Source organism: Ornithorhynchus anatinus, chromosome 15 (assembly GCF_004115215.2).
Source record: "Ornithorhynchus anatinus isolate Pmale09 chromosome 15, mOrnAna1.pri.v4, whole genome shotgun sequence".
Classification (NCBI taxonomy): domain Eukaryota; kingdom Metazoa; phylum Chordata; class Mammalia; order Monotremata; family Ornithorhynchidae; genus Ornithorhynchus; species Ornithorhynchus anatinus.
The window spans coordinates 8,591,665-8,616,613 of record NC_041742.1 but is presented as its reverse complement, the minus strand read 5'-3'; the positions used below and the strand labels follow the sequence as shown (position 1 = coordinate 8,616,613).

General features: G+C 49.8%; 1 protein-coding gene across 2 annotated transcripts in view; it reads left to right on the top strand.

Annotated features, from left to right (window-relative positions):
• SDK2 (sidekick cell adhesion molecule 2) overlaps positions 1-24,949 on the top strand; it is a 180,926-nt gene that overhangs the window by 77,755 nt on the left and 78,222 nt on the right. For both annotated transcript variants that reach the window (XM_029079921.2, XM_029079920.2), the window contains exons 3-5: positions 7,891-7,997; positions 15,588-15,735; positions 20,852-20,985. In XM_029079921.2, the coding sequence (XP_028935754.1) occupies positions 7,891-7,997; positions 15,588-15,735; positions 20,852-20,985 (389 nt within the window). The remainder of the gene's footprint in view (positions 1-7,890; positions 7,998-15,587; positions 15,736-20,851; positions 20,986-24,949) is intronic.

Sequence of the window (24,949 nt, the reverse complement as noted above, 5' to 3'; positions counted from 1 at the left end):
ACTTACTATGTATCATGCACTGTTTGAAGCGCTGGGGTAGATCAAAGGTAGGCATTGAGCACTTATGTGCAGAGCACTGTTTTGAGTGCTTGGATGAGTACAACAGAATTAGCGGACACGTTCCCTGCCCATAACGAACTTAGAGTCTAGAGTGGGGGGAATTTACATATAAGTTTATCAGGTTGGACACGGTCCCTGTTCTTTGGATATATTTTCTCCAGAACGTCCTATCTTCTGCCATATCAGTAGTGGTTCTGGTATGTCTATCCATAGAGTTTTCTTGGTTAAAAAAATACGGAAGTGCTTTACCACTGCCTTCTTCAGCGTGGTAAAAACTTAAGTCTCTGCCGTTGTCTTTGATCAACATTTTGATCACTCTTTCCCCTGCCGCTTCTGCCTAGCACAGGTGAATCAGCTTTGTCTGACGCTTCGGCTTAGACCTTCCCATTACGGGTAACCGTGATGAGAGAGTATTTCTCAGCGGCTCAGTTCTAAGCTTCACTAGTCTATGCAAACTCTTCTGCCACTCTAAAGCACTGATTCAAAGGCAACCAGACGCTTTCTCGGAAAAGCAGTGTGGCCTAACGGAAAGAGCACAGGTCCGGGGGGTGAGGAGACCTGGGTTCTAATCCCAGCTTGGCCACTTGCCCGAAATGGGACCACGGGCAAGTCACTTAGCCTTTCTGTGTCCGATCTGATCGTACTGTGTCCGTCAGTGGTATTTATTGAGCACTTGCTATGTGCCAAGCACTGTACTGAGATCGAAGATAATTAGATAGGACTCAATCCTAGTCCCACATGGCCCTTGTGGTCCAAGTGGGAAGCAGATCATATATTTAACCCCCATTTTACGGTTGAGAAAACTAAGGCCCAGTGAAGCGACAAGCCCAAGGTCCCACAGCAGGCAAGGTGTACCAACTCTGTTACATTATACTCTCCCAAGGGCTTAAAACAGTGCTCTGCCCAAGGTAAGCACTGAGTAAATATGATCAACTGAGTGATTGATTGGTTATTGTTATTTTGTACTCTCCCAGGCGCTTAGTACAGTACTCTGCATACAGTAAGTGCTCAATAAATATGATCGACTGAGTTTATTGTTATGTTGTACTGTCCCAAGCACTCAGGACAGTGCTCTGCACCTAATAAGTGCTCAATAAATATAATCGAATGGATGAATGATTGAGGTTGGATTAGAACTCCCAACTCCCAGGCATGTGCTCTTTCCATCAGGCCACACTGCTTCTCCAGTGCTTAAGCAAAATGTTTGGCCCACAGTAAGCAATTATCACTAGAGCTACTAACAAGAAGCAAAAATGGACTGAATTAAGGCTCCTCTCCCTGCACCAGCCAGGAGGCGAGGAGGAAGGTGCAAGAGACAACCCAGGAGCAAGTCGGGAGAGGAGGCAGCCAGCTGGAAAATCACAAATCGGCCCTCGGGTGACACCCGAGGAGATACCAGCTTTTGGAGAGAAACGAAGTCTCCCAAAAGAGTGAGGGGCGTCAGTGCAGTGGTGGGCGGAGCTTGACCTTGATGGAGAAATGTCTCGTCACTTTTCACCTCCACCGTGATGTCCCTGTGTCTCAGGCAAGGGTAGAGGAGGAATGCCCACCCAGCTGTCGAGAAGGGGTTGGACGGTGATGGTAGGCCCTGTGAGGACACTTTCTCGGTCTGCCCAGGGCAACCCCACTGACCAGGTCCCCAGCTCCGGGGTCACAGCCGAATAATCAGCAATCCTAGGAACATCTGGCAGGGCTCAGTAACCAGCTGCCCAGACGCTCAGTGCCAGGCCTGAGCCCTGCCAGGGAAGCTGATGATTATCTGCCCGTTAAAAGTCTTTTAGTGTCTTTTGAATATTCCCTTGGTACTTCCTCATCTCCAGATTACCCTCCAAAATCACCTCTCCCTCACCCTCGGTATTAATTAGTTGTTATGCTATATGGTAATCGAGGGGGCAAGAGTGGAAGATACTCTGATCCCAATTTCGCCCACCTGTCCCAGGCTTCCCTTCTAGCCTTGAGGGAAAGTGTCACGTCCTGAAATTCTGAAGTTCTGCTTTGTTGCCAGAGTTCTTTTTCTGTCTTCTGATGGTATCTGTTAATGGTACCACAATAAATGCTGGGGTAGATACAAGCTAATCAGGTTGGATCCAGTCCACGTCCCACATGGAGTTCACAGTCTTAATCTCCATTTTACAGAGGCGGGGGCTTGTTGAACGCATGATCTTTCGGGCTTTTCAGCCGGTGACGGTGGGTGGTGAACGTGGATGGGACTTCTTTAAGCCTCCATCAATCAGCTCTCTAGACTGTAAGCTCAGTGTGGTCAGGGAATGTGTCTATTTATTGTTCTATTACACCTCTCCCAAGCGCTTAGTACAGTGCTCTGCACACAGTAAGCACTCAGCAAATAAAATTGAATGAATCAGCTGGGTGCCTCCCACAGCTCATAATAATAATAATAATGATGGTATCTGTTAAGCGCTTACTATGTGCCAAACACTGTTCTAAACGCTGGGGTAGATACAAGGTCATCAGGTTGTCCCACGTGGAGCTCACAGTCTTAATCCCCATTTTACAAATGAGGTGACTGAGGCACAGAGAAGTTAAGTGACTGGCCCAAAGTCACACAGCTGACAAATGGTGGAGCCAGGTTTAGAACCCACGACCTCTGACTCCCAAGCCTGTACTTTTCCCACTAAGCCACGCTGCTCATTGCGGACAAGGCACCTGCCTGCTAATTCTGTTGGAGTGGACTCTTCCAAGCGTTGAGTACAGGACTCGTCACATAGTAAGTGCTCAATAAATACCATTGATAGATTGAATTCAGTGGAGAAACAGCATGGCATAGTGGAAAGAGCACGGGCCTGAAAGTCAGAAGGTCATGGGTTCTAATTCCGCTTACTCCACTTGTCTGCTGTGTGACCTTGGGCAAGTCATTTCACTCCTCTGGGCCTCAGTTATCTCATCTGTAAAATGGGGATTGAGGCTGTGAGCCCCATGTGGGACTGTGGCTAATCTGATTTGCTTGTCTCCACCCCAGCACTTAGTACAGTGCCTGGCACATAGTAAGCATTTAACAAATACCACAGTTATTATTAGTAGTGGCAGAGTCCGGATTGGAATCCAGGTCCTCTGACTCCCAGGCTCACACCCTTCCCCCTCAGCTTGCCAGAGAAGAAGGCCATTTTTACAGGGGGGAAAAGGGTAGAGGAAGAAGAGGAAGCAAACACAAGACTGTGGTGTGCACTGGGAACACACACATACACACACTCACCTAGTGGGGAAGGAGTAGAGATAGAAAAGGAAGCAGCGTGGCTTAGTGGAAAGAACACAGGCTTGGGAGTCCCAGATCGTGGGTTCGAATCCCGGCTCTGCCGGTTGTCAGCTGTGTGACTTTGGGCAAGTGACTTAACTTCTCTGTGCCTCAGTTACCTCATCTGGAATATGGGGATTAAGACTGTGAGCCCCATGTGGGACAGGCTGATTACCTTGTATCTACCCCAGTGCTTAGAACAGTGCTTGATGCATAGTAAGCGCTTAACAAATACCATTATATAAATATACATATAAATATATGGAGTATATATATATATATGCCTATGCATAAGGAGTATATATGTATATAGGGAGAGAGAGAGAGAGAGAGTAAAGAAAGAAGAGGAAACAACCACAAGGGTGTGATATGCATGGGAACACACACACACACACACACACACACACACCCCTAACTACTCATCTGCCTTACAATTATCTCAGAATTTTCCCAGCCCAGCTCCAGTCTCTTCCCCCCATGATTATTCATTTTCCATTCCGCTGTCCAGACTTAGCTCCCACCACGGCTGGTTCGCCTCAGGTGCCCGGGACACTGCAGAAAATCGTTCCGATCCTTTGAGTGCCACGGCAGATCAGAGCAGGAACCAAATTAAAACAAACCGCTAAAAGCCTCCACGGAAATCAAGTCTCAGGGAACAAAGCCTCTTCCCCGATTCGGTTCATCACTGCCGGGAGAGGCCGGGCCGAGGAATTGATTGGCTTTTTCTTCCGGGCAATTTTCTTCTTCTCTGAGTGTGGAGGGCTGGACCAAGAGGGTAGGGAAGGGAGGCTGGTTTAGTGACCTTTCGTCAGACGGGTTGGAAGAAGCAGTTATTTAATTGGTCTTCCTGGGGGGTCATCCATAATAGGCCCAAAGAGTCGGGGAGGTGGAGACAGCCTGGGCCGAGGCGTCCTCCGAGAGGATTTGAGGGGGCTTCCCTGTGCATGATACCGGCTCCCAAGATGGGTGTTCATCGTATTCCAGTACTCCTTTTCTTAGGGCCAAAACGCTTACTATGGAACTTTGCGCACAAGAAGCGCTCAAGAAATACGATTGAATGAATTTTCTGTCCTGGTGCTGATGGCGTGAGAGGGTGGGGTGGGGAAGAGGCCTTGTTCAAAGTGCCAATAATAATAATAATAAGCATTGACTCTGTCAAGCACTGTTCTAAGCACTGAGGAAGATACAAGTTAGGTCAGACACAGTCCCTGTCCCATATGAGTGACATTTTAAGTAGGAGAGAAGCAGCTGGACCTAGTAGTAATAATAATAATGATAATTGCCAAGTGCTTCTATATGCCAAGCACTGTTCTAAGCACTGAGCACTGTTCTAAGTGGACAGAGCACGGGCCTGGGAGTCAGAAGGACCTAGGTTGTAATCCTAGCTCCACCACTTGTCTGTTGTACGACCTTGGGCAAGTCACCTTTGGACCTCAGTTACTTCATCTGAAAAATGGGGATGAAGGTTGTGAGCCCCACATGTGTCCAAACTGATTACCCTGTATCGGCCCCAGTGCTTAGAACATACATAGTAAGCGCTTAACAAATACCATAAAAAAAGGAGGGAGAAAGGGTATTTCACTGAGGCACAGAGAAGTGAAGTGATTCTCTCAAGGTCACACAGCAGGCAAGTGGCAGAGCCAGGATTAGAACCAACGTCCTTCTGACTCCCCGTCCCGAGGTCTCTCCATTAGGCCACACTGCTTCCCATGCCGGTCATGTCTGAGGGAGAGTTTCAGAGGGTGCGTGTAAGTGTCCCACAGACGCCTCGCTGTGTGAACACCACTATACGTGCTTCTCTGCGCTCGTGATTTATTAGCGAGGACAATACAAGGAGAGTCTGCCCATTATTTCTGGTGTCTGCATCAGCTCCTGACAGCTTAGTGGAATTGAAATATCTTATTTAATGCGAGTAAGAATCATTTTAAATATCAGCTGTGACATTCAAGGACTAGGACCCAAAAAAACCATTTGTGCTTTTCTCCGTGTGGGTGTGAAGATGCCACATTTGTTAGCTTATTTTTCTCCCTGATCTCCTCTCGTCTTTGGACATCCAATCTCCGTGCCTTCCTTCTCCCTCCCTCCTCACCAGGCCCACTTCTCACCCCCAAGGCAAGTAGATCTGACCCGGCAGGGGCCTGTATGGATAAAAGTGCGAAAGCCTGGGAGTGGAAGCTGGGGGAAGCAGGGAGAAGGGTCTGGGATAGGGCTGTTGTCTCCATTTCCCTCCTTCCTCTCCTCCCAGTGCTTGACTGGAGCCAGGGGGCCAAAAACATTGGGCTGAAGTGTCTGCTTCCTAATAATAATAATAATAATTGTGGTATTTGTTAAGTGCTTACTATATGCCAGGCTTAACAAACAAACACCATCGTCACTGTACTAAGAGCTGGAGTGGATAAAAGCAAATCAGGTTGGACACAGGCCCTGTCCCATGTGGAGTTCACAGTCTCAATCCCCATTTTACAGACGAGGTAACTGAGACTCAAAGAAGTGAAGTGACTTACCCAAGGTCACACAGCAGATAAGTGGTAGAGCAGGGATTAGAACCCCTGACCTTCTGACTCCCAGACCTGTGCTCTATCCCCTACACCGTGCTGCTTCTAGCCATCGCTCCCTCAGCCTGCTCCTTCTGACAGGCGTCATGCAGTCAGTCAGTCGTATTTATTGAGCGCTTCCTGTGTGCGGAGCACCGTATTAAGCACATGGGAGAGTACAATATAACACTAAAACATTCCCTGCCCATTTCAACGGAACCCAGAGTTTAGCAGGGTTCCCTGAAGCTGGGTCAATCATTTCATCAATCAATCAAGGGCATTTATTGAGCACCTACTGTGTGCCAAGCACTGCACTAAGTGCTTAGGAGAGAACAATACATCAGGACTAGCAGCTGAATGGCTAATGCTCTATAGCAGCAGCAGTAATAATAGTAGGAGCAGTTGTAATAGTGATGTATTTTTTTAGTGCCTATTAAGCGCTTGGAAGCGCAACAGAAGCCTAGATATTTCCCCCGCATATAAGTAGTATCCGCTAGTTGGGAACTTAACCTTCTATCTTTCTTCCTTCCCCACCTTCTCCGCCTCTCTCTCTCTCTACTGTCCCACCTCCATCACCAATTTCCACACCCCCTCCCCAGTCCTGTGACCTCCTGCTTTCCCCTTTCATCCACCACTAGCCACTCAGACCGGAGGCAAGCGAGCATGCGGCCCCCAAGAGCAGAGGCTTCTAGGAAAGAGCTGGGGAGATGCAGAGAGGCCGAGAAGGCAGGGGTGTAGGGGTGGCGATCAGTTCACTCCCTGTTCTTGTCTTCGTTTAGAAGCAGGATTCGGGGAATCCCTCAGCGAACCAGCGGGTTGGATCGAGGGCCCCCGGGGTGGGGGTTGTGAGCGCGTCCCCTGGATTTGGAGAACAGTCGGTTTTCTCTCTCCGTTGCTCTCGTCGTGCCAGACGAAAACCCGGCTTCGTCAGAGCCAACCCTCCCTCCCCTGAATTGCAATTTGGGTTGAGTGCTGTGGCTTGGCGGTGAAAGGGAGGCAGGAGATGGACCTGTGACTTTAAATAACTTTGCCTACGGAGCCATAAATAGGCCAGGAGACAGAGGAAAGGGGAGAGAGGGAGTCGGGCCTAGAGAGGGGAGCGAGCCAGAAAGGAGAAAAGAGGAAATGTAGGAGAGATAGGATCCTCCCAAGACAGTCTCTCAGGTCAGGCTCCCCAGTACCCCGCGTCTGCGGACCAAGACCCTCTAGACTGTAAGCTTATTATGGGGCAGAGGAATGTGTCTGTTTATTGTACTGTACGTTCCTAAGCGCTTAATACGATGCTCTGCACACAGTAAGACCTCAGTAAATTGGCTGACTGAAGGTTGAGGGGAGCAAACAACAGACAGAGAAGGCTGAGGAGAAGAAGTGTGGCCTAGAAAAAGAATGGGACTGAGTCGTAATCCCACTTTTGCCACTTGCCTGCTGTGTGTCCCTGGTCAAGACATTTCATTTCACGGTGCCTCAATTACCTCATCTGTAAAATGGGGATTTACAACCTTAAGTAGGAGGGAGAACAGGCATTGAGTCCCCCATTTTCCACTTGAGGAAAGTGAGGCACGGGCCCAGAGGTCAGGCAGCAGGCAAGTGGTGGAGCCGGGATTAGAACCCAGACACCTCTGGTTCCCAGACCCGTGCTTTATCCGCTAAGCCAAACTGCTTCTCAATAATAATAAGAATTGTGATATTTGTTAAGTACTTACTATGTAGATACAAGATGATCCGGGTAGTTCAAAGATGATCAGGTCCCTCCTGGTGCTCACGGTCTAGATAAGAGGTACTGAATCCCCACTTTGCTGATGAGGGAACTGAGGCCCAGAGAAGTGAAACGACTCACCCAAGATCACACAGCAGTCCAGTAGCGGAGCTGGGATAGAACCCAGGTCCCTTTGACTCCCGGACCCTGACTCTTTCCACTAGGCCACGCTGTAAATGCGATAGCTGGTCTGGGATATCATTATTACTCTCTCTCCTCAGGTGCCCCTGTCCCTGCATGCCCAGGCTCCTGGAGTCAGCTGACTCGTCTGCCATTTTGTTCCCCCTCAGGTACATGATCACTTCCCTGGACCGCACCCACGCCGGCTTCTACCGCTGCATCGTACGGAACCGGATGGGGACCCTACTGCAACGTCAGACCGAGGTCCAGGTGGCCTGTAAGTAGACGCCCGGAATTCGTGACCTGAAAGGGGCCTGGAGAGGTCAACTCATCCATCCCCGTGCCTCTGGTGGCATTTAAGCCATTCCAGTCAGACACCTCTCAGCACGAGCCTAGGAGTTAGAGGACCTGGGTTCTAATTCTGCTACTTACCTGCTGTGTGATCTTGGGCAAGTAATAATGATGATGATGATAATAATAATGATGATGATATTTGCTAAGCACTTACTATGTGTCAAGCACTTTTCTAAGCACGGGGTAGATAGAAGGTAAACAGGTTGGACACAGTCCCTGTCTCACCTGGGGCTCAGTCTCAATCCCCATTTTACAGATGAGATAACTGAGGCCCAGAGAAGTGAAATGACTTGCCCAAGGTTGCACAGCGGACAAGTGGCAGAGCCGGGATGAGAATCCAGGTCCTTCTGACTCCCAGATCCATGTTCTATCCACTAGGTCATGCTGTTTCATAAATCACTTCACTTCTCAGTGTCTGTTTCCTCATCTGCAAAGTGGGGATTCATTCGTTCATTCAATAGTATTTATTGAGCGCTTACTATGTGCAGAGCACTGTACTAAGCGCTTGGAATGTACAAATCAGCAACAGAGACATTCCTTGCCCAATAACGGGCTCACAGTCTAAACGGGGGAGACAGACAGCAAAGCAGAACAGAACAAAACAAAACAACATCATCAAGATAAATAGAATCATGGAGATATGCACCTCATTAACAAAATAAATAGGGTAATAAATAATATATACAAATGTGCACAGTGCTGAGGGAAGGAGAGGGGGAAGAGCAGAAGGCGGGAAGGGGAGGGGAGGAGGAGCAGTAAAGGGGCCCTCACCTTGTTCTTCTTCCTACTTAGACTGTGAGCCCCTGATCATCTTGTATCCACCCCTGTGCTTAGTACAGTACCTGTCACAGAGTGAGAACTGAACAAATACCACAATTATTATTGTTATCATTACATTTTCTTAACCCTCCCTCCCCAAGGAGGACACAACTCTTCCAACTTTCTGTGTCATGCATTCCAGTTTCTAATGATCTTCCTTGTAAGGAAGTTTTCCTGATGTCTCCTCCTACAGTTCAAATGCATTTCCTCAGTGGACCCAGAACAGCCGGTGACTAGCAAAAAATCAATCAGTGGTAGTTATTGAGCACTTACGGAGTGAAGAACATTGTACTAAGTATTTGTGAGAGTCCAATATAATCTTTCTCTACTTCCTCTGCCCAGACTTGGAGATGGGTTTTCCACATCCTACTGCCTCCTAGTCTTCCCTCCTCCAGGATGCAAAATCTCAAATGCTGTAGTCTGTCCTTTTAAGGTCCCCCTCCTCCACTTTCCCTTTGTCCTTGAGTCTCCCACTGTGGCCAATACCAAGGCCACCACCGCGCCCAGAATCCTCTCTGCTTCACCGTCCAGGTATTGGACATCCTAAAACTCATGAGCATACGGTGCCGGCAGATTCTGGGGATTTAACATGGCAAGGAAGACCCAGTGCAGCAGAGAAGGAGCCTGCCCACTTGAGAATTGCAATAGTCATAATAATTGTGGTGTAAGTGCTTACCTTGTGTCAAACACTGTACTAAGCCCTGGGGTAGATACAAGCTCATCAGGTTGGATACAGTCCCTGCCCCACATGGGGCTCACAGGCTTAATCCCCATTTTACTGATGAGGAAACTGAAGCATACGGATCAAGTGACTTGCCCCAGGTCACACAGCAGACATGTGGAGGAGCTGGGATTAAAACCCAAGTACTTCTGACTCCCAGGCCCAGAGAAAAACTGGGGGAGATGGAGGGCAAGGGGAGGAGAGGAGATGAAGAAAGGAGGTTAGCAGCAACTTTGTCATTCATGGAGATTTCTTCATATTTACCGAAAAGCAGTTTTCGGGTTGGGTTAGGAAAAGAATGGTTGCTCTGGGACAGGGCAGTGAGCACTACCCAAACTAGGGCAAGGCAGTGAGTGCTATCTGAACGAGGTCAGGAAGGTGAGCACTGTCTGAACCAGGTCAGGGTGGTGAGCGCTGCCTGAACCAGGGCAGAACAGTGAACACCGGCTGAACTGAGGCAGGGAGGCGAGCACTGTCTGAACTGCAGCAGTGAGGTGAACATTGTCTGAGTCGGGGCAGGGTGGGAGCACTCTCTGAACCACAGCAGGGAGATGAGCACTATCTGAACCCAGGCAGTGTGGTGAGCACTGTCTTAATTATCTGCAGGGGGTCCAAACTCTCATAGTTGCTCTCTGCCCTTTCCTTTCCCCAGACCAAAAACTTGCCTGGAATATCAACAAGAGAGCGAAAACTTCCCTTCTAGGAAAGAAGGAGCTACAAAATCCCAAATAAGGGAAACAGTGTTTATAATAATTACAGAAAACAACTGTAGTCATAAACGGAGGGCGGCTTCGATGCCATCAATCGGCTCTGAAGGCAGAGCGAGTCTTCCTCCAGACTGGGAAAAGCCCAGAATTAACGTGATGGATCTCACTCTGGTGTCAGAATCTGTTGGCTGGTTCCTGCCAAGCCAAGCCAAGACACGACACATCTAATGAGGGGATATTGCCGGGCAGGGAGATGGGGAAGTTGAGGAGGGAGAGGCTGAAAGGAATGAGAGAGAGAAGGAAAGAGAGACGGAGAGAGAAGAAAGATGGGAGAGAGGAGAGAGTCAGAGACAGAATAAGGAAGAGAGGGAGGGACAGATCCCCGGATCCCCTCCTCCACTGGTTCCCCCTGCCACAAAGGCTACTGGGAGAAATCCAGGCACCGGGATTGAATTTGCCCACTCCAAATTCATCCTCCATCAATCAGTGGATTTACTGAGCACTTATAGTGTGCAGAACGCTATACTAAGCGCTTGGGAGAATCCAATACAACAGAGTTGGTAAACGGGTTCCCTCACTTGACCCAACTGCTCCCCCACTCCTCAGCAACACCCCATCTTGCCCGGCATTGACTCCACAGCCACTTGGCCTCCTTGGCGAAGGAGAAAGAAAGTCAGCTTCCAGGCCCGGTGCCACCAGCCTGTGCCCGGCTCCGATGGGGGCCACATTTGTCAGCGTGCAGTGTGGAGGAGAGCCCGTGTCATTTCCCGAGAATAGCGGAAACCGTTTCCACAAGCTGTTTCCAATGCGATTACAAGGCTGTGGGCCGGAAGGTCGCTTGAGGATCCTGAGAAGAGAGGAAGGAGGTGGAGGAGAAGGAACATGAGAAGGGAGGAAAGAGGAGAAGAAGAAAGAGAAGGAGGGGTAGGAAGATTAGGAGGAACATCAACCTTGAGGGAGGAAGCCCTCTACACCCTAAGCTCACTGTGGGCAGGGAACGCCTCTACCAATTCTGCTGGATTGGACTCCCCCAAGCACCTAGTACAGTGCTCCGCACATAGTAAGCGCTCAATAAATACCATTGAGTGATTGGTGGATGGATTGATCGATCCCTGTGGGTGAGAGCAGTCAGCCTGCCACCAGGCAGAGCCACCATGGCCCTGACATTAACCCATTCCCTCCCTCAAGACCAGAGTTGCTGATCTGCTAGTGTTGCCGCCTGGTCTGATACCAAGAGAGTTGAATAGGCTTTCAGTAGTATTTACTGGTGCACAATTAAAATGTCTCCGGCCACGGCATTTGTTTAAAAAAAAAACAACAAAACTATCTCAGGCCTATATATGGCATCATCACGTCCCAAGCTCAGAGACTCTGGGAGCTTGTGAGCGTGGAGAATAAGCCCCTCCAGCTGTGGAGAAAGCCAATTCATCCTAGCAGACTAATGAAGATTTTCGAACTACCGTCTTCAGGCTAATAACAGGAAGCCCGCCGGGGCTGGGAGGCAGAACACTTAAGTCCCATTGTCATCCCTCCGCCTTCCCCAAATCAACAGGGACAACCATAGAAGAGCCTTTCCACTGGCTCCTTGACTCAGTTACCCCTTTCTAGAAGTGTCTTCTCTCCTACCCCCTGCCAGACTTGGGCAACTGTTTGGGCTTTGTAATTCTATATCCAATGCAACGGTGTTTATTGAGTGCATACAGTTAAGAGAACACTGTACGGGGTGCCTACTTTGGACAGAACACTAAGTAGGAAGAGCACTGTTTTGGGTACCTTCTGTGGGCAGAGCATTAAATGAGGTCCTTGGGGGAATAAAAAGAAGGCCAGAGAAATGAGAATAATAATTATAACTATGGTACTTTTTAGCGCTTACTAGGTGCCAAGCACTGTTCTAAGCATTGGGGTAGATACAATGAGAAGCAGCGTGGCTCCGTGGAAAGAGCATGGGCTTTGGAGTCAGGGCTCATGAGTTCGAATCCCAGCTCTGCCACTTGTCGGCTGTGTGACTGTGGGCGAGTCACTTAACTTCTCTGGGCCTCAGTTCCCTCATCTGTAAAATGGGGATTAAGACTGTGAGCCCCACGTGGGACAACCTGATTCCCCTATGTCTACCCCAGCGCTTAGAACAGTGCTCGGCACATAGTAAGCGCTTAACAAATACCAACATTATTATTATTATTATTATTATACAAGTTAATCCAGTTGGAGACAGTCCCTGTCCCACATGGAACTCACAGTCTTAATCCCGATTTTGCAGATGAGGTAGCTGAGGCACAGAGAAGTGAAGTGATTTGCCCAAGGTCATACAGCAGACAAGTGGCAGAGCCGGGATTATAACCCAGGTCCTTCTGACTCGTCTTTTGGCTGAATGGAGGTAGCTAAAAGGAGCTAATTCCCCCCTGGGAATAATTAGGATCAATCATTTGAATTTATTGAGCCCGTATTGTGTGCAGGACACTGTACTAAGTGCTTGGGAGAGTACAGCGCAACAGCATAACAGACACATTGCCTGCCCACAACAAGATTACAGTCTCGATCTGGCAGCATGGCCTAGTGCTAACGTCAGGAGTCGGGAGACCTGGGTTCTCCTACCACTTGCCTGCTGGGTGAACTTGGACCAGACACTTCACTTCCCTGTGCCTCCATGTCCTCATCTAGAAAATGGGACTTTTTCCTGTAGCTTAGATCATGTGTTCTGTGTGGGACAGGGACTGTGTGACCTGTTTATTTTCTGCTTAATGCAGTGCTTGCTTGGTACCTAATAAAGCTTTAATTATCATAACTCCAATTAGCGTCTCTCCCGGGACAGTGTGAGATGCTTCACCCTGGGTTTTGGTGTAGTGCAACAAGGTCATGGAGTGCACATGGAGAAGGAGCCCGGCCTAGTGGTTATTATTAATCGTATTTGTTGAGCGCTTACTGGGTGCAAAGCACTGTACTAAGTGCCTGGATAGAACACAGGCCTGGGAATCTGAAGGGGATTGTCTTCTGACCTTAGGACTGTCACTTAACTTTTCTCTGCCTCAGGTCCCTCATCTGGAAAATTGGGATTGAGACTGCGAGCCCCATGTGGGACGGGACTGCGTCTGACGCGATTACCTTGTATCTACCCCAGCAAGCAGTAAGCACTTAACAAATACCATGAAAAAAAAGAAAAGAAAAAGTCCTCATCTATTAAATGGGGTTCTTTCCTGCATCTTGTCGGTTCTGTGTGGGACAGGGATTATGTGACCCACTTATTTTCCGCTTAGTGCGGTGCTTGCCTAGGTCCTAGTAAAGCTTTAATATCGTAACTCTGATTAGCACCTCTCCAAGGACAGTGTGAGATTCTTCACCCTGGGTTTGGTATAGAGCAACGTGGTCCCTTGACACTTTTCTCAGATAAATGAAGCTTCAAACTCCTTGAGAAAGAGTTGTATTTGTTTACTAAGATCTCTATGTCCTGGACCAAGGCCAGCTGATACTTTCTTGCAACACTAGTAAGGAACCTTGAAAAAATGAAACCCTGGGATCTGGGAGAGATGAATTCTTCCCACTCCCCTCTGAAGGGACTTGGGATTCTTTATGATGGGCAGTCCTGGAGGTCTGAGGGGAACAGATTGTGGAAGAGGAGGAGCCAACTAGGGGGCCGTTTATATGCTCTCAATAATAATAATAATAATGATTTACTATTATTATTTTTATGGTATTTGTTAAGCAGTTACTATGTGCCAGGCACTGTATTAAGCACTGCAGGGGATACAAGCAAATTGGGTTGGACACAGTCCCTGTCCCACGTGGGACTCACAGTCTTAATCCCCATTTGACAGATGAGATATTTGAGACACAGAGAAGCGAAGTGACTTGCCCAAGGTAATAATAATAATGATATTTGTTAAGTGATTTCTACGTGTCAAGCGCTATTCTAAGCGCTGAGATAGAGACAAGATAATCAGGTTGCATACAGTCACTATCCCACATCGGACTCACAGTCTAAGTAGGGGATAGAACAGGTATTGAATCCCCATTTTTCGGGTGAGGAAACCGAGGCAGGCAGAAGTGAAGGGAGTTGCCCAAGTCCCACAACTGGCAGGTGTCAGAGCCAGTCAGTTGTATTTATTGAGCACTTACTTTTGCAGGACACTGTCTTAAGTGCTTGGAAGAGTGCAATTCAACAATATAACAGACACATTCCCTGCCGAAAAGGAGCTTACAATCTAGAGGGAGAGACAGACATTAATAGAAATAAATAAAACGACAGATATGTACATAAGTGCTATGGGGCTGGGATGGGGGATGAATAGAGGGAGCGTGTCAGGGCAATGCAGAAGGGAGTGGGAGAAGAAATGGAGTGGGAGAAGTCAGGGAAGGGCCTTCAGTAAGGCTTTGAAGAGGGGGAGAGGAATTGTCTGTCGGATATGAGGAAGGAGGGCGTTCCAGGCCAGAGGCAGAAGGGAACTGAGGCTCAGAGAAGTGAAGTGACTTCCCCAAGGTCACACAGCAGATGAGTGGCAGAGTCACCATCGGAACCCAGGCTTAGAACCCCAAAACCAGCCTTCTGGGGAGCGTAGCCTCCCTCTCGGTAGGCATCCCCTGCCCCACTACCCGATGAGTGATAGCCAATCAAGACTCTAATGAGAAATTAATAAGGCAGCTGTGCTAACAACTAATGATAATGGCAAAGTCGTTAAAAAAAGATTCTTTACATGTTTTTAATTACAGCAATTAAGGGAAGTCAATAAAACATCTCCCCCTCCCCACCCCCGGCCCCCCAGCTCCAACCGGCTTATTTTAAGTTGGTCGGGTGGGATTGCGTGGAGGAACGGTTGTGGACTTGGCTGAGAATCCGGCCTCTTCCCTGCCACTCTCCCACCCCCAGATGGCGGTTTCCCCATCCCCTTCCCACCCTCCCATCGGAACTCCTGAAGTGTGGGTTGGGCAGGGGGGTTCCCACTGAGGTGGGACTCTTGAGGAGCTTCACCTCTCCCATTTCAGAATGGTCCTTCCTGGCATGGGTCTTAAACCTCCCCCAGCCATCCACCTGTGGGGTTCCCTGGACCAGGCTTGCCAGAAGAATGAGGCCCAGTTGTTCACCGAGTCATTTCAGCCTGGCATCTGCCCATGCACCCCCTTCCCACCTCACGGGCAGCCACCCTGATGGTCATCCCTGAATGCAGGGTCTCTCAACGTCCTGTCCCCCGACTGCCCACCGTGTGGGGTGCCGGGCTCCTCTCTGCCATCCCCGCATGCCCCCGACCCCGGTCCCACATGCAATTTTCCTCTTCAGACATGGGCAGCTTTGAGGACAGCGAGAAGCGTCAGAGTGTGTCTCATGGAGAAGCCGCCGTGATCCGCGCCCCCCGCATCGCCAGCTTCCCCCGCCCGCAGGTCACCTGGTTCCGTGATGGCCGCAAGATTCCGCCCAGCAGCCGCATGTGAGTACCGGACCCCCGCCCGTGGAGGGGACTCCGGGAGCCAGCGGGCGTTCCAGGGGAGAGTCCCGGTCAGCAGAAGGTAGACCCGGGGTCTGACTTCTCTTGGCAAGGTCCTGCCCGACCCCGGTCTGTGCAGAAGGGAGCGGGCACCATCAAGCGGGAGAGGGAAAAGCTCCAAGACAGCAAAAGGGAGGGGAAGCGGAAACCAATCCAGAATTTTTTGAGTTTTTATTGTGTGCAGAACACTACTGAGCGCTCGGGAGAGTACGGTACAAGGGAGTTTGTAGGCACAGTCCCTGCCCACAAAGAGATTTCAGTCTAAATCCAATCGGAGAAGCTGAGGGAAGCCCTCTGTCCTGAGAGGAAGAGATTCCTTGCCCATCTAGAGCAGATATCACGGTCCCCTGAGGAGCTTAAACGGCAGAGTCGGCTGGGACTACCCGGGTGGTGAGGTTGTGTGCCAGTGAGTGCTTTGAGCCCAGGGACTGCAGAGGATGGCCAACCTCTGGGGAGAGGGAGCCGGGAGGGTGGGGCACGGAGGAGAGAGATGAGAGCGACGAGGGTGAGGAAAGCTGGAATGTACATTGCCTTGTACACCGGAGTCAACAGTAAGAAGCAGCATGGGCTAGTCGATAGAACACAGGCCTGGACATAGCCCCTGTCCCACATAGGGCTCACGGTCTTAATCCCCGTTTTACCATTGAGAGAAGTGTGGCACAGAAGACTTTAGTGACTTGCCCTTTGTCACCCAGTAGAAAAGTGGCAGAGCCCAGATTAATAATAATAATGTTGGTATTTGTTATGCACTTATTATGTGCAGAGCACTTTTCTAAGCGCTGGGGTAGATACAGGGTGATGAGGTTGTCCCACGTGAGGCTCACAGTTAAACCCCATTTTACCAATGAGGTGACTGAGGCACAGAGAAGGTAAGTGACTCGCCCACAGTCACAGCTGACAAGTGGCAGAGCCGGGATTTGAACCCATGACCTCTGACTCCCAAGCCCGGGCTCTTTCCACTGAGCCACGCTGCTTCTCTAATACCCAGGTCCTTCTGACTCCTAGGTCTGTACTCTTTCCATTAGGCCACACTGCTTCCCTGTATTTATAGGCACTTGAACATTTTCCCAAATACTCATGTAGCAGTTAGGATTCCTGGTTTTCACCCAGGAGGCCCAGGTTCAACTCTCAGTATGGGAACAATTGACCCTTAGAGAAGCAGCATTGGCTAGTGGATAGAACACAGACTTGGAAGTCAGAAGGTCATGGTTTTCATCCCACCTCTGCCACTTGGCTGATATGGGACCTTGGGCAAATCATTTCACTTCTCTAGGCCTCAGTTCCCTCAACTGTAAAATGGGGATTAAGACGGTGAGCCTCATGTGGGACAGAGACTGTGTTCAGCCTAATGATCTTGTATCAACCCCAGCACTTAGAACAGTGACTGGCACACAGTAAGTGCTTAGCAAAGCTATTATTATTATTTATTTTTTCATTATGTGTGGCAGCACGGGGGAAGGAAGGAAAGAGGAAAGGTGTGTGGTTTGAGAGTGGGGAGTTGACCAAGCTGACGGGGGCTACCACAGGCCACCCGTGTGTCCTCTCCCCCTCCCACTCTGGCCCCTCTCATCCCCCTCCTTCCTCACCCCCGGCTGTCCCACCCTAGTTTCATTCTCCTGCCCCACTGTATCCCCACACCCAGCCCCCCATATCCCACCCGATCCTCATCCCAGATGGGCCCAGACCCAACCCGGCATTGGGTTCAGTCGGGGTCAGCAGCAGCAGGACCTAGTGGAGAGAACAAGGATCCGAGAGACGGGGCCCTGGATCCCTGACCAGGTTTACCACTGGCCTGCGGTGGGGCCTTGGCCGAGTTACTCTATTAATAATAATAATGATTGTGATATTTGTTAAGCACTTACTGTGTGCCAGGCACTGTACTAAGCGCCGGAGTGGATACAAGCAAATCGGGTTGGACACGGTCCTTGTCCCACATGAGGTTCACAATCTCAATCCCCATTTTACAAAAGAGGCAAGAGAGGCACAGAAGAGTGATGCGACTCGCCCAAGGTCACACAGATGACATGTGGAGGATTAGAACCGTCGACCTTCTGACTCCCAGCCCCGTGCTCCAGCCACTACACCACGCTCCTTCTCCCCACACCATGCTCTCTGGGCCTCAGTTTTTCGGTCTGTAAAGTGGGGTCAGCAACACTCGCCTCTCCCTGGAGATGTCGGGAGGAGAATATGAGCTAGCCGATGGGAAAGCGCTCCATCAGCTAAAATGACGGTTATTATCCTTATGATTCTTCTCAGGGTCCAGCGTGCCCTGAGAGGTGGGTTCAAGATTCTGGCCTCAGTCGTCCCCTCCAGAGCCCTGAAGAGACTCTAACCATAGTTGCTTCCCTTGGTATCCCCGGCACCCCCAGTTGCCCTCGCCCAGTCCCGGTCCTCCTTCCCGAGCTCTCCACCGAGCTTCGGCTTCCAAGGGCCATCTCGCCGCTGTGATGTGAGCAATTACGGAGGATTAATATTCCGAGCAGAGCGGGATGGTCCCTGGGAGGCAATTCTCGGGTATCTGTGTACTCGAGATACATATCTGATGAGCCGTCAGAGCCTGGGGAGATCGGGGCACGGAGGGGGAGCTCTCTCCGGGAGTTGGGGGCCGGGGGGTGGCATGGCCTGGTCTGTGGAGATTGGCCTTCCCCCTCTCCCCTCGACTCTGTGTAACCAGCACAGAGACAATCCATCGATCAATCATCTATATCGTGTGCAGTCCACTGTACTGGGAGAGCACGATGCAACAAAATAAGTGACCACATTCCTGGCCCACAACGAGCTTACAATCTAGACGCGGAGGCAGGCAGTAATATAAATAGATTACAGATATGGACATAAGTGTTGTGGGGCTGAGACGGGGGGTGAATAAAAGGAGCAAGTCAGGGTGATGCAGAAGGGAGTGGGAGAAGAGGAAAAGAGGGCTTAGTCAGGGTTGGCCTCTTGAAAGAATGAGCTTCCGACTGAAGCTTTTTTAGCCCTCAAAAACCCTTGCGGATAAGGAATCTTTATCACGTCTGACCTGAACTCTTTTGGGTCCCTTATACTCCTTAGCCTAGCACCAGGTGGTAGGAGACCTAGGTTCTGATCCTGGCTCTGTCACCTACCTACTGTGTCACCTTGGGCAAATCATTTCACTTCTCATGCCTCAGTTTCCTCATTGGCAAAATAACAATAAGGGTGGTATTTGTAAAATGCTTACTATATGTCAAACACTGCACTAAGCGCTGAGGTAGATACAAGATAATAGATCCCAGACGGAGCTCACAGTCCAAATAGGAGGGAGAATAGGCAGTGAATCCCCATTTTGCGGATGAGGGAATTGAGAACCAGAGAAGTGAGGTGACTTGCCCAAGGTCACGCAGCAGGCGAGTGAGAGAGCCGGGATTAGAACCTAGGTCCTTCTGACTCCCAGGCCCGTGCTCTTTCCACAAGGCCACAGAGCTCCCCAAGGAATGTGTGTGACCTCTCCCAGCTCGGGGTTAGAGGGCAAAGGAGAAAGGCATCAGCAGAGATGCTTATTTGTGAGACCAAACATTCACCTAATGGGAAAATTTGAAGAGAATTCAACTGGATTTGTTCTTGTTAAACTAACATTAAGGATGTTTAACAGCTGTCTCAGACACATCACATTAAAATCCGGAGATAGACTTGACAAACTAATGGTTTTGTTTGTCGTCGGGAAAATGAATAAAAGAGGGAGGCAGAAAGGCAGATTATTTTTGTTGGGTGGGTTGTCCCTCTCCTCCCCTTCCCACCCCCAATGCACCCCAGTTTTCAGGCCTGGAATGGGGGTGCACAGCCTGGACGCTCCCCTGGTGGAGAGGGGCCTTCAGGGAGGTGGAAACCCTGGGTGCTAGGTGGAAAGTCCTCTAGGACGTAAGCTTATTTTGGGCAAAGAATGTGTCTTCCTATTGTTATATTGTACTCTCCCATGCGCTTACTACGGTGCTCTGTACCTTCTAAGTACTCAATAAATACAACTGAATGAATGAAAATCAGAAACCCGGGGATCGAATCATGAGTCCCGTAGCCCCCTGTAAAATCTCCCTTCCAAGACCCAAGCCGACAGTATTTCTCAATCAGTCAGTCGAGTTCTTGAGCTTAACTGTGGGCAGGGCCAGGTTTGTCAGATTGTGAGTCCTGTGATGGACAGGTCCTTGTCTAAATCCCACCTGTGTACTCTTTCCTGGCACTTAGTACATGTTCTGCACAAAGCCAGTACTTAATACTATTACTACTACTAGAGAAGCGCATTGTGGGGGGCGGGAATTAGAATAACAGAAAGGTCAAGTGACCTGCCCACAGTCACCAGCTACTCGGGGAAGCGTCGGGAGCAGACCTAATGAATTCCTTGCTCCCCAAGCCTGGAGTAACCGACCGGCCTCGTGAATACATTCCCACTTGCTGGTCTGAGCAAATGGGAATTGCTCAGACTTGAAATTCACAGAATTGTCCAGGAACTCATTTTTTCATTTGTTTCGATCTCCCTGGGATCTTACCAAGAGTTGTCCATGGCAGGCTGAGTTGCTATGAGTAGAAATAGTATTTATTAAGTGCTTACTGTACGCAGAGCCCTGTTCTAAGTACTGGAGAGGAATACCTAGGTGGGAATTAATCATGGCCTCTGGTCCCTCTCCTCTGCCTTCCCTGTGGTTGAGAGATCGTTGGGAGGCGAAAGGGGGCAAAGGCTCGAAGGGAAAGAATGCGTCTACAGTATTCTCGACCCTTATAAGGACGCAGTGTGTACTCTAATAAAGGTATTTGTATTTTCTTGGTATTTGTGTACTAATGAGAAGCAGCGTGGCCTAATGGATAGAGTTCGGGCCCGGGATCCGGAGGACGTAGGCTCTAATCCCGGCTCCGCTACTTGTCTGCTGTTTGACCTTGAGCCTTCACTTCACTTCTCTGTGCCTCAGTTACCTCAACTGCAAATTGAGGATTGTAAAATGGGGATATCACGCCCAAAGAACCACCTCCACCCTCTTCTGCTCCATTCCTGGAGGCAGAGGAGCCAAGCCAGATTCCCTAACTCCTCCCTCGTCTCCTCTTCCCTCCCTAGCGCCATTACGCTGGAGAACACCCTCGTCATTCTCTCGTCGGTGGCCCCGGACACGGGCCGCTACTACGTGCAGGCCGTTAATGACAAGAACGGGGACAACAAGACGAGCCAGCCCATCACTCTCACCGTGGAAAGTAAGCCGAGGGCCGGGGACCGATAACAGAACGGCTCGTTAAATCTCCGGGAATTGGGCTCGGGGGGGATCGTTGGGGAGTTTGTGCGTCGCGAGGAAGTGAATCCGTCTGGAGAGGGAAAAGCAGGAGAAACGAGCCCTCCGAAGGAGCTTCCCGGAGCTGGGACTGAGAGGAGGAGAGGGCGGAGAGGGGTTAGGGATGGTTAAGCGGTTCGCAGTGGGGTACGGTTATTCACAGGCCCAGAGGGGGGTTGGCAGGGAGGGGGCCCAGTGGGTGTCTAGCTGGACCGACGGGCTCTGTGGCTGTGACAGGCGGAGTGGGGAGTCTTGTTTTCCAAGAAATATCTTCACTGCGTGAGCTCGATGTGCTCGTAAAGCAAGCCTGCTGGCCCCGCGGAGCCTGCCGCTTGGCCTCGTTCTTCGGAGCGAAGAGCAGGAGCGCTCTTTAGACTCCGGGCAGGAAGCAATTATCTTCTGGGCATCTGAGCCAGACCTCTGGCTCAGCGGCAGACCTCCCGCTCTCTGGGACTGACACAAGGACCATCAGGCCGGCTCCGGTCCCAGCCCCGCCTGGGATAATGGTCAGGAAGGAGGTCAGGTATCCACACCCCGTTTTAGAGGAGGAAATGAAGCTCCTTCTGGTTTGATCAGGCTCAGAAAGTGCTGCATCTGAGGTGTCTGAGGTCATAGCCTCTCCCCCCCTTCCCTCCCAAAACCCACCAGTACGTCCCACCACCCACCACTCACAGCTGTGAGTCCGGCAGGGATCGGAGGACAGGGCAGGGAGGAGTTATCATTGCATGGTCCAGTGGAAAGAGCACGGACCTGGGATTCAGGGGGCCTCAGTTCTAATCCCGGCTCTGTCATGTGTCTGCTGGGTGACCTTGGGTAAGTTACTTCACTTCTGTGTGCCTCAGTTTCCTGATCTGTAAAATAGAATTAATGCAGGGACTCTTATGTGGGATAGGGACTGTGTCCAACCTGATAAGACCGTGTCTACTCTGGCACTTAGAACAGTGCCTGGCATATAGTAAGCGCTTAACAAATACCATTAAGATTATCATTATTATTATTATGTTCCATGCACTGCATTAAGTGCTGGGGTAGATAAAAGATAATAATTATGGTATCTGTACAGTGCTGGGCACCATACTAAGCACTGGGTGGGTACAAGCAAATTGTGTTTGACACAGTCCCTGTCTCTTGTGGGGCTCAAGGTGTCAAAACCCATTTTACAGATGAGGTAACGAAGTCACAGAGATGGGATTTGCCCAAGTTCAGCAGACAAGTCGCAGCGTCGGAATTAGAACCCAGGACCTTGTGACTCGCAGGCCCATGCTGTATCCACTAGGCCATGCTGCCTCTGAGCATGTTTCTGTGATATTATTGTACTGTACTCTCCCAAGCACTTAGTACAGTGCTCTGCACACATTAAGCACTCAATAAATGATGATAGCTGTTGCACTTACTATACACTTGCTGGGCACTATCACTTAATATGTTATCATAGCACTTACTATGTGCCAGGTACTGTACTAAGTGCTGGGGTAGATACAAGCAAAGGAGATTGAACACAGTCCTTATCCCACACAGGGCTCATAATCTTAATCTCCATTTAACAGATGAAGGAACTGAGGCCCAGGGAAGTGATTTGCCCAAGGTCACACAGACAAGTGGCAGAGCCAGGATTGATTGACTGAATTCTCATGGTTCGGGGTCCCTGTCCAACCCCTGCCCTGCACCCACTCCAGGGAGGTTCCTGTGGAGAGAATCTCCAAATCCAACCTCATCTCTGTCTCTGCTCCAGAACCCCCAGTTTGCCTCCCTGTCCTGCCCCGGCTCTTCCACCTCACAGCACCCGAACACCCCAGGGGAGGGTTTCTTTATCCCGGGACCAAATTTAATTTGCAGTAAATCTCCACCAGGGCTCCAGGCTTCTAAGTGCTTAACAAATATCATAATTACTATTATTATTATTATTGCCTTTTTGCCAACCCACCCGGAGGAAATTTAGTCAGGCCCTGTGTGTGTCGCGGGGCGGGATTGTGCCCCAGTCCCCTCTACGCCTTCCGCCCCGGTCCCTTCCCCCAGAAGCCCCTGGGCAGGGATTCCCCACGAGGCCACAGCTCAGAGTCAGTCAGCCAGTCATATTTATTGAGCACTTACTGTGTGCAGAGCATTGTAGTGAACGCTTGGGAGAGTACAATATAAGAATAAATAGATACATTCCCTGCCTACAAAGAGCTTACAGTCTTTGGGGGGCATAAATGAATTACAGATATGGGCATAAGTGTTCTGGGGCTGGGAAGGGAGAATGAATAAAGGAAGCAAGTCAGGGTGACAAAGAAAGGAGTGAGAGAAGAGGAAAGGAGAGTTTAGTCAGGAAAAGCCACTTGGAGAAGACTTGCCTTCAATACGGCTTTGAAGATGGGGAGAATAATCCCGGCTCTGCTGCTGTGTGACCTTGGGCAAGTCACTTAACTTCTCTGTGCCTCAGTTACCTCATCTGTCAAATGGGGATTAAAACTGTGAGCCCCACGTGGGACAATCTGATCACCTTGCATCCCCCAGCACTTAGAACAGTGCTTTGCATATAGTAAGCACTTAACAAATACCATGATTTATTTATTTATTTATTTTACCAAGGCCTCAGAGTCCTCAGGGCCCTTCCTCTGGTTCATTCATTCAATTCAATCGTATTTTTTGAGCACATACTATGTACAGAGCACTGTACTAAGCACTTGGGAGAGTACAATACAACAATAACAGACACATTGCCTGCCCATAATGAGCTTACAGTTTCTAGAGAGCAGTCAGGCCCCTCTCTCTCTCCCTCCTCACCTTGAGGAGTTGATGTCTGCTCTGGGAGCGCATTCCTTTGGATGTCCTGCTCCAGGGGCTCTGACTCTGACCCTCCCCACGATCCTTCCCCACCACCTGACCCTTCCCCACCACCCGATATTTCTTCAGCGTTGAGGCAGGTATAGTATTAGCCAATCTGACACAGTGCCTGACTCCCACAAGGCCCACAGTCTAAAGGGGTGGGAGCATAGGTTTTAAATCCCCATTTTACAGGTGGAGGAAACTGAGGCCCAGAGAATAATAAATAATAATAACTTTGGAAATTGTTAAGTGCTTACTACATGCCAGGTACTGTACTAATTGCTGAGGTGGGTACAAGTAAATTGGGTTGGACACAGTCCCTGTCCCACATGGAGTTCAAAATCTTAATCTTCAGTTTACAGATGTGCCTCAGTTCCCTCATCTGTAAAATAGGGATGAAGATTGTGAGCCCCATGCGGGACAGGGACTGTGTCCAACCCGATTGGCTCGTATCCACCCCAGAGCTTATTGCTGTGCCTGGCACATGGTAAGCGCTTAACAAATAGCAGCAGCAGCAGCAGCAGCAGCAGCATCCTCATCACTGTTCCAAGAGCTGGAATAGATACAGCATGGCTCAGTGGAAAGAGCCTGGGCTTCAGAGTCAGAGGTCATGGATTCGACTCCCGGCTCTGCCACTTGTCAGCTGTATGACTGTGGGCAAGTCACTTAACTTCTCTGTGCCTCAGTTACCTCATCTGTAAAATGGGGATTAACTGTGAGCCTCACGTGGGCAACCTGATTACCCTGTATCTACCCCAGCGCTTAGAACAGTGCTCTGCACATAATAAGCGCTTAACAAATACCAACATTATTATTATTATACAAGTTTATCAAGTTAAACATAGTCCCTGTCCCACAGGGAGATCACAGTCCAAGATGGAAGTAAATCTGCTGCGGTGAGAGACTGACCTCAGAGTCCTGACAGTTTTGTTTCTGAGGCCAAACTGGTTTCCACCTTGTGCTGGCCACCTGCCCCTCTGCTCCCAGTCATGTCTGATTCCTCTTTGGCCCCCAGTAATCCATGTTCTACACCACATGCCTCAGCCAGTAATAAACAACCCGGAGTGAGCATTTATGAAACG